Genomic DNA, 8,349 nt, shown 5'->3' with positions numbered 1-8,349 from the left:
ATGAGAGGATCGAAGGTTACTCTTGAAGGCGCCGAGGCTGCCCTATCGTCCGCTTTCGGGGACGCCTCAAGTACTCGTGGTATCGCGTGTCGCGTACTCTAGGGTTCGTCTTCCCTTTGCCGAATCGTGTCGCAGATCATCGCAGAGCAGCGGTCCGCTTGGATCATAAAGTGGTTGAGGAAAATCGCCTTGATTCGTCAAAGGAGTCTACCGTCCACTCGCTCGAGGCGGTAGAACCGATTCGAGTAAGCTTCGGTGAGGATGATGGAAGCGACAAGCATTGCCCCTCGTCGCCGAGGCCCTTGCACCCTACCGCCGATTGGAAGGGAGTGAAGATGCGTCAAAGGGTCCTCCACACCAGTATAAAATGGTATACGAACGGCTGCACCTCATCTGTGCGGACTTCTTGATGCGCTTCGGTGAAGGGTCTTGGCCGGCTTTCTCCCGATCGAGGACTTGGGACCGGGTTTGGTCGTCCTCCATCTTTTGGATCCTCGGAAAAGGAGACGGATAAGCGGGATCTCGGCTTGGGACCTCAGGAATCGAAGTCTTGGAAGTTCTCCTCGGACTTGGTGGTTTTGCCTTGATATTGCGGGAGTTTCCGAGCGGTAGTTTGATTGATGCCCTTGGTGGGGACGTACTCATCGTCGGATTCCATTCCCGAATCCAAACCATGGACCTTCCAGAATGGCGATTTATCTCCTAGGACCTTCATCCGCGAGTCTCCAGCAGCGGCATTAATCGGATAGGGGACCTATATCGTTCAAAGACATCCTTCTTGTCGTTGATCCGATGGCGACAATTGGTGTACACCTTCTTCGCACGTGAGGCTGGTCTTGTGGGGAGGACCACCAACTGTTTGGAAGGTGCAGGCATTGCCTTTGCCCTTTTCTTTCCCTTCCTCCGCCAACCGGTCCGCAGACTGGGAAGATTCGGCGGCCTCAACGCTCATGTTTCTCGTTAAGCCACCGGTGTTCGCCTACTTTGGACGAGAGGAGATTGTTATGTTCTTGGAGCTTAGCCATTTCTCCGAATGGAAGTCATCGAGCTGAAGCCCGCTCACCGTGGTCGAAGCATTGGGGATGCAGAACCGGGGTGCTAGGTGCGCCGGGCTTGCTCCACTTGGCATACCGTCACGGTAATCCATCTTCGATAAGGAACCTGTAGTCCTGAAGTGGTTCCATTACGCTTTTAGGAATTGTAGGTTGATTATTATCGGTTCCCACAGATGGCGCTAAATCGCTTTTGCGCAGAAAAATGGTTCTGCACTTTCCCGCGTAATTTAGTGATTTCGTTACCTTGGTATGCTATGGCCTCGGTAGTAAGTTACACCTGTAAGATAGCAAACACTCGGTAAGTCCTAGGTACCGGTGTGATACGCCAAGGCTCTCCGATGCTTAAGTAACTGGATTTAGTAAGTTTGAACTATGATCCATAGGCGGTATGCGTTAGTTACGATTGATTACCTTAGCTGGGATGGTTGTCCTCTTTTATAGGCCTTGGGAGGTGTGCATTTTGTTTAGAGTTTCGATGTGTACTGTGGACATTGATTGTGAGACTGCCACGTGTCCCAGATGCCAAGGTTGCCTAATAGAGCGATCGGTAGATAAGATGCCGAAGCTAGATGCCGAAGGCTCCCATAGCTCCAGTCCACGTGTCAAATGTTTATTGGCTGCTCATTTTGGTATAAACAATATATATATTCGACTTACTGATTTTCATAAAAATTAAATGACAGATCTGTCTCTTTGAAATATTACTAGAGGGACTGTTTAAAAGCTACTCAGTCAAGTTGGTAAACATCATTTGTAGCTAAGCAGCATCAGATTGATTTGAGGTGTGCCTGCCAATTATCTGAATAACATCTGTGTTTTAGGACCAAAAGAAAACGCAATAAGAACCAAAAAATAAAATAAAAACCCCACCAGCTAAATTGTCTAAATTGTCACCATCAATGTTAATAAGGAGATGAATTTCATTCTCTTTGTCTAAATTATATAGCATAAGCATTGAACATTTCCATTGGTTAAATACCACCTAATTTTAAAAAAAATATAATTATCTCCTAACTACTCTTTCTTTTTGGTACAACTCCTAATACCTGGTCTTTCATCATCATAGTCATATAAATATATTCTTCCTCACCTGACCTTGTCTTATAATTAAACAACCCTAATAACCCTTTACAAAAGGTAACTTATTTTATTGAAACACCAAACACTGGAGCTGAGTCAAAGCTCTTCCAAATTCTATCACAATTGATTTTTTATTTTATTTTTATGGTGCTAACATATATATAGGAAATTTTCTTGTTTCAATGGTTTACAGAAAATTAATATCAAATTTTGGTCAACATATATACACCCCTTAAGTTAAACTTAAAGGTGAGATTTTGTCAAATACCAAGTCTTGACTTGCCTCTAAATACTACAATACTCAAATCTTTACCTGCTCAAAGGAAAATCATATCCAAGAGTACAAGACCAGTTCATTCTCTGCAATCTATAAATAGACTTGTAACCCATGAAGGATTTTCATCCCACCCTCAAACCAAAACTCTCTACACACAAAGAAAAAACAGTAAAAGAAAGTTTTGAGGCAATCTTGCTCTAATTAAGCCAACTGCAATGAAAGGTGTTCATTTCCTCATAAGCACTCTTGCCATATTGGCATATGCAACCTTCCTTGTCTCTGCCTTTTTGACCCCAGTCCTCTTCAGGACTTCTGTGTAGCACTCAATGACACCAAATCTGCTGGTATGCAGTAATTATATTCATTATATTCTGCCCTGCAATTATTTCCACATGAATTATTTTCTTCCTAAGGCATTAGGAATATTATGAATATTGTTTTTCTGTTAAAAATATGCATTTGTATGGCTTCTCATGCGTGAACAATCTATTAGTACATAAGTTTACATATACATATATATATGTATGTATGTATGTATTGTCCCTTACACATGTATGTGCTATTTGTACTATATTTGCTGACCATCTTACTGATCACCTCTCTAAAATATCATGTGGGTTCTGTTTCGCTTAGGTGGATATTTCAGTGCAGGCGCAGTGTTTGTGAATGGGAAATTCTGCAAGGACCCAAAGCTTGTCAATGCAAATGATTTCTTCTTTTCTGGGCTCCAAAATCCAAGAAACACACAAAATCCAGTTGGTTCAAATGTGACAGCCGTGAATGTGGATAATCTAGCAGGACTAAATACTCTCGGCATATCCTTGGCTCGCATAGACTTTGCACCAAATGGCCTGAACCCTCCTCACACTCACCCTCGTGCCACCGAAATCCTTGTGGTCTTGGAAGGAACACTCTATGTTGGTTTCGTCACATCCAACGGTGATGGCAATCGCCTATTCACCAAAGTGTTGAACAAGGGAGATGTGTTTGTGTTCCCAATTGGCCTCATTCACTTTCAACTCAATGTGGGACATGTCAACGCTGTAGCCTTCGCTGGGCTTAGCAGCCAGAACCCAGGAGTGATCACCATAGCCAATGCAGTGTTTGGCTCCAAGCCTCCCATCAACCCTGATGTTCTAGCCAAGGCCTTCCAAGTGGACAACAATGTGGTTGACTATCTTCAGAAACAGTTCTGGTACGACAACAATTAGTAAAATACAACAATAATTGTATGGGAAAAACATAAAGGGCCAAGGAAAGAACGGCCGGTAGATGTGCTTGGTTGGATGTATTATTCAACAAATTACCATGATGTAATATTAATTGAATAAGACTGTTGGTTTTTGAAATAATATAATTTCATGCATTAATTCAACAATGATACCATTATTCCAACGTAATAATACTAAAATGGAGGAGCCTGCCTTTTTAACGTTGATAAGTCTGGCCCACGCTCTTGGGAAAATCAGGTAGAGGGCCGAGTTTCAACAACTCTTCAGCCTAAGATCATGGTCCTCCTGAAGTTGACTAGAAATATTATAAGGAAACATTTTGTAGCTAGTTAAGTTCTTCATTAGTTCTTGGTCAGAAGATTTTAAAACTTGGGTTTGGGTTTTAATCCATAAAAGATTTGAGTTCTTGTTGCAACAGTTTGGTTTCAATATGGCCTAATTCAAGTCCTCCATGATAAAGCAATGTGAAGGGCCGAAAGAACAAAGTTCATATGAGGAGAAAGTGTGTCGACGAAGGCCAAAACGTAACCCAAAAGGCCCAATTGCAAATCTTGAATTCAACAGAGTAATGATAAATTTCTTTTTTCCTTTTCTGTGGATGCCACAAAATATTGACATAAATTCAAACTATTCTATATTGAAACAAACCAGTTATGCTGCGTAGTTTTCCTTCCAGCTTAAGCTGGGTACATGCATCATCTAGTGCAATAATCTGGGTAGAAAAAAAAATTAACCCATCTGATAATTCATTGCTTTAGACTTCACGATGCTTCTTTCGGTACAAACTTCCACTCTTCGCAGTGATCTTTGCCAAAAAGAGAAGACAGAGTACTTTAATTGAAAACCAGATGATCTTACATGCCCTGTTATTTTTCACTCAAACGTTCATTTGCTGCAGAAAGAAAAACAAGTTATTGCCTCATTGGCCTTACGCATGGGCACACATTAACTTGTGGCTTAAAATCATATTCTTTTAGGCTGTTCTCTGCGTTTTCATTTCATATAAAAGTTTGTGCTATAAAGAAGAAGAGAACCAGGATTATCAATGACAACAAATGCTGCAAACTGGATAAACAGAATAACAGAATATACCTCAATGGAGCAAAAATTGGTCGAACTTTTTCAAATATTTCATCGACTGTTCCCACTGCATTGATCTGCACAAATAAACTTGCCAATTTATTGTTCAGACAATTTATAAGTAAGACCAGAAGAAAATGGAAGGCAATAAGCTCACCAAGAATTGAAAAAAAAAAAAAACACTAACAATTAAATATACATGTCTGAAACAAAAAGATGAAAGCGGAATAACAGGGATCAGCTATTCAGCAAAGAAAACTTCATATAAAAACATGAGAAACACTAAGGTATCGAGTGACAGGATCCACTCAAACCTTGAATGTGTCATTTACCTTGTGAAGTTTACCCCTCTGTGAGTAGTAATTGATAACAGGCCAATTTAATTCATCGAATATTTCAAGGCGTTTCTTGATTGTGTCAATATTATCATCAACTCGGCCCTGCAATAAAACATCAAACTTTAGATAAATATGTTCACATAATTCAACCTTACAGAAAATTATAATACATAAGCACCTGATTACGATTTAGTACTCGCTTCACCATCTCTTGTTCAGGACAGTCAAAGAAAAGCACAACATCTGGTTCTGCGCCAATCTGCAACAGTTAGGTGAAGCCAGTGATGAGGAATAATTTGGTTGAAAAATGAAATACTACTATAGATGTCACAGTTGGATTCATGATATGATATCTTTAGTTTTCTTTCATAAACTTATTTATTGTATGAGTTTGCTAGAAACTGAGTTGATCCTTGCAGCCAGGTCTAACAAGACTTTCTGAAAGATTAAACAGAATTGAATAGAAGGAAACTCACAGTTTTTTCAAATGCCTTGCGGTTCTCCTCGCTTCGAGGGAACCCATCAATCAGAAACTTATAATTGTCACTTGATTCCATCTCCTTTTGAATGAGTTCGACTGTCACTTGAGAGGGTACTATTTTTCCTTCTCTAATTGTACTAAGAATCACAGAGCTGAAATTGAAGTTACAAAAATCAAGGAAATTAAGAAGACCACAAAACACATACAGGAAACTACCATGAACAACAATAATGAACAATTATTACCCATATGCGCTACCGGAAGCTATTTCCCTCCTCAACAAATCTCCTGCACTTACATGAGTGAACCCAAATGCCTCAACTATCTTTGCACACTGAGTACCTTTTCCACTGCCAGGGCCACCTGAGATTGAGAGCACCAACATGTTACCAGCTCTTTGGTTCTTTTCAAAGCAACATAACACTTATAAACAATGCCATAACCTTACCTAAAACAAAAGTTACGAACAGAGAACCTTTCGACTGCATCCAAAGTTCCAAACAACATGATTTAGTCAATATGATTAATTAAAATGGCATCTCTTTTTGATAGATTAAGATCTCATTAAACAATTCATCATTTGTGTATAAATATATAGTCTCCAAAACTGTTTCAGACCCCAACCCATGACTCAAAATAATGTAATTCATCCGTACCGGAGTTGGTATCTCTGATTCTGAGGTAAACGTTTCCCAAATCTTGAATGTGCTTGCTCCCTGCGGTCAGTAATCAATTATCACTCTATCTGGAAACAAATCCTAATTGTTGATTGAATACAAGCTTATCGAATGTGCAATTGTATACCTGGTTAAATTTGGTTGATTTTGAATGAGAAAACAGATGAGAAACTGAAGTTACGCGCCTCCACATCTCTCTCTAGCGTTGTAGCTCCTTTTGGTCTGTCGAAAACTAAAATATGATCCACAATTTTCTTCTCTCAAACAATCCACCCTCATTCCTGTAAATCTTCTTCTTCTTTTTTCGTGCAATTATAAAATACATAATGAATATGCGTGATATATAAAGACAGTAACCATAAATTTCAATTTCAATTAAATTAAATTAAAAACATCTTACATCACCATCAATTGGGAAGTAAAACTCACTTGAATGGAGAGATTTGATAAAAGTGGCGGAGGCACAGCAGCTTCCGGACGACGGCAGCAGGTGGGGGTTGGGGACCTTGGGCTTAGGACTTGAGGAGCAATTAGACAGAAAATTAGAAATTCTGGAGTTTTTTGGGATGTCGGACTGGGGAAATGGAAAAAACCTGGGCCGAGACGACGTCCTCTTTCCTAGGCTATAAAATTTAAATTTATAAAAAAAAGAATAAAAAAAAAAAAAAAAGAGGCAGGCAGCAGACTGTGGAGGTTCGTTGGGGCATTCCATCGAGCAGGTGCCAGGTGGTGAACATAATTTCCTATTGCAAGTCTTCGACTACTAATTCTTTTTCGAGTAGAACAATTTGTGTATAACATAAAGGGCAACTTTGTTTCAGTCATATACTACGGGCCTGTTTGGGAGTGCTTTTGGAAGGGCAAAAAGCGTTCGATAACTAAAAGCTGACAACGTTTCAAAAAATTTAAAAGCGCTTCCGGAGAAGCACTTGCTATGTGCTTCTTAAGCACTCTAGTGCTTTTCCACGAAGCACTTTAATTTTTATGAAAATTCTAAATTTTATAATAAAAGCACTTTGTTATAAACACTTATGACCAGAAGTACTTCCTAAATAAGCAGTCCCAAACGAGCCCTACGTTTCATTCAAGACTTACTCTGATTTTCTCGTAAAATTCAAAAATCAAAATCTTCTTGTGGTACGTTTTCTCATTGAAACTATTGCATTTATCTATACGGTTTTGTCTTTTAAATTTATTTTTCTTGCTTGTCTTGCATGATAATTTTATTGTTTTGTGTGATAAGGCCTTGTTTGGAGAGCCAGTAAGAACAAGATTGGATTGGATTTTATATTATGAACTGGACTGATTGAGACTCAACCAGACTTTCAATCCTAGCCATTGTATGATGATGACACACTTTTTGAGATTGGACAGGAATTATATATTTTTTTTAACTACCTTTTTATCAAATTAATTTTTGAAAATTTATTTTTTGACTCCTCTTTTATCCACTTACACCTTTTTTTTTATAGTAAAAAATATTTTAAAAAAACATTAGAGGATTGGAAAAATCATAACCCTAATTCTTTCAACATCTTTCTTTATTTATCATATAAGGATCATCTTTTTTTATTAGAAAAAGAAAAACCATTTTTTCTATCATAATAAAACTCTCTTTTTTAAAAATTAAAATTATAAATAAATAAATAATAAAATAATAAAAAGGGATTTGATTTATCCACTCCTATTTTCTCCACTTTACACTCCATTTTACTTTTTAATCAATTTTGTTCTTTCACTTTCATATTCTACCCTTAATTTTGTTCTTTCTCTTTCATATTCTACCATTACCCTACATTAATTTCTTTTTACTTCACTTTTATATTAGTTCTTTTTCTTTATACTTACTTTTCCACCTTGCACTCTATTTTCAATATCTCTATTTTCAATATTTTTTTTCCTTTAATCAAGTAAGAAATTAAGGTTTTTTCTTTTAATACTGAAAATGGAGTGTAGGTCGGAAAATTAAGTATAAAGAAAAATAAATAATATAAAAGTGAAGTAAAAAAAAATTAATATAGGATAAAGATAGAATAGGAAAGAGAAAGAACAAAATTGATTAAAAAGTATTAAAAAGCAAAAAGGAGTGTAAGTGGAGAAAAAAGGAGTGGGAAAATCAACTCCCTTTA

At 37.9% G+C, this 8,349-nt stretch overlaps 1 protein-coding gene and 1 pseudogene across 4 annotated transcripts; one reads left to right on the top strand and one right to left on the bottom strand.

Moving 5' to 3' along the window:
* LOC103336250 (germin-like protein subfamily 1 member 16 pseudogene) lies at window positions 1-3,673 on the top strand (annotated as a pseudogene). Its single transcript, XR_016128100.1, has 3 exons — window positions 1-70; window positions 2,619-2,756; window positions 3,046-3,673. The product of XR_016128100.1 is annotated as a germin-like protein subfamily 1 member 16 pseudogene (transcript).
* A 513-nt stretch (window positions 3,674-4,186) lies between these two features.
* On the bottom strand, window positions 4,187-6,828 carry LOC103336249 (P-loop containing nucleoside triphosphate hydrolases superfamily protein). Of its 3 annotated transcripts, none has more exons than XM_008239298.3 (10): window positions 6,650-6,828; window positions 6,348-6,442; window positions 6,200-6,259; window positions 5,992-6,025; window positions 5,789-5,906; window positions 5,539-5,695; window positions 5,241-5,321; window positions 5,057-5,164; window positions 4,737-4,801; window positions 4,187-4,536 (listed from the first exon to the last, which is right to left on the bottom strand). In XM_008239298.3, the coding sequence occupies exons 2-10, from the start codon at window positions 6,411-6,413 to the stop codon at window positions 4,530-4,532; spliced, it is 696 nt and encodes a 231-aa protein (XP_008237520.2). In that variant the 5' UTR covers window positions 6,414-6,442; window positions 6,650-6,828; the 3' UTR covers window positions 4,187-4,529. The 3 variants fall into 3 exon arrangements, with proteins under 3 accessions (XP_008237520.2, XP_008237519.2, XP_016650565.2); XM_008239297.3 differs by having other exon boundaries at window positions 6,348-6,518; window positions 6,650-6,820; XM_016795079.2 differs by having other exon boundaries at window positions 6,348-6,515; window positions 6,650-6,791.
* Window positions 6,829-8,349: the final 1,521 nt, after the last annotated feature.

Source organism: Prunus mume, linkage group LG6, assembly GCF_029339155.1.
Source record: "Prunus mume cultivar Tortuosa linkage group LG6, ASM2933915v1, whole genome shotgun sequence".
In the NCBI taxonomy this organism is placed as follows: Eukaryota; Viridiplantae; Streptophyta; class Magnoliopsida; order Rosales; family Rosaceae; genus Prunus; species Prunus mume.
This window is presented reverse-complemented; position numbering and strand designations above follow the sequence as displayed.

Coding starts and splice junctions, on each gene's coding strand:
- LOC103336249 (XM_008239298.3), bottom strand. CDS start 6,413: ATGTGGAGGCGCGTAACTTCAGTTTCTCATCTGTTTTCTCATTCAAAA. Junction 5,907..5,991: donor GTTCGTAACTTTTGTTTTAG/GTAAGGTTATGG, acceptor TCTCAATCTCAG/GTGGCCCTGGCAGTGGAAAA. Junction 5,322..5,538: donor GCAAGGCATTTGAAAAAACT/GTGAGTTTCCTT, acceptor TAACTGTTGCAG/ATTGGCGCAGAACCAGATGT.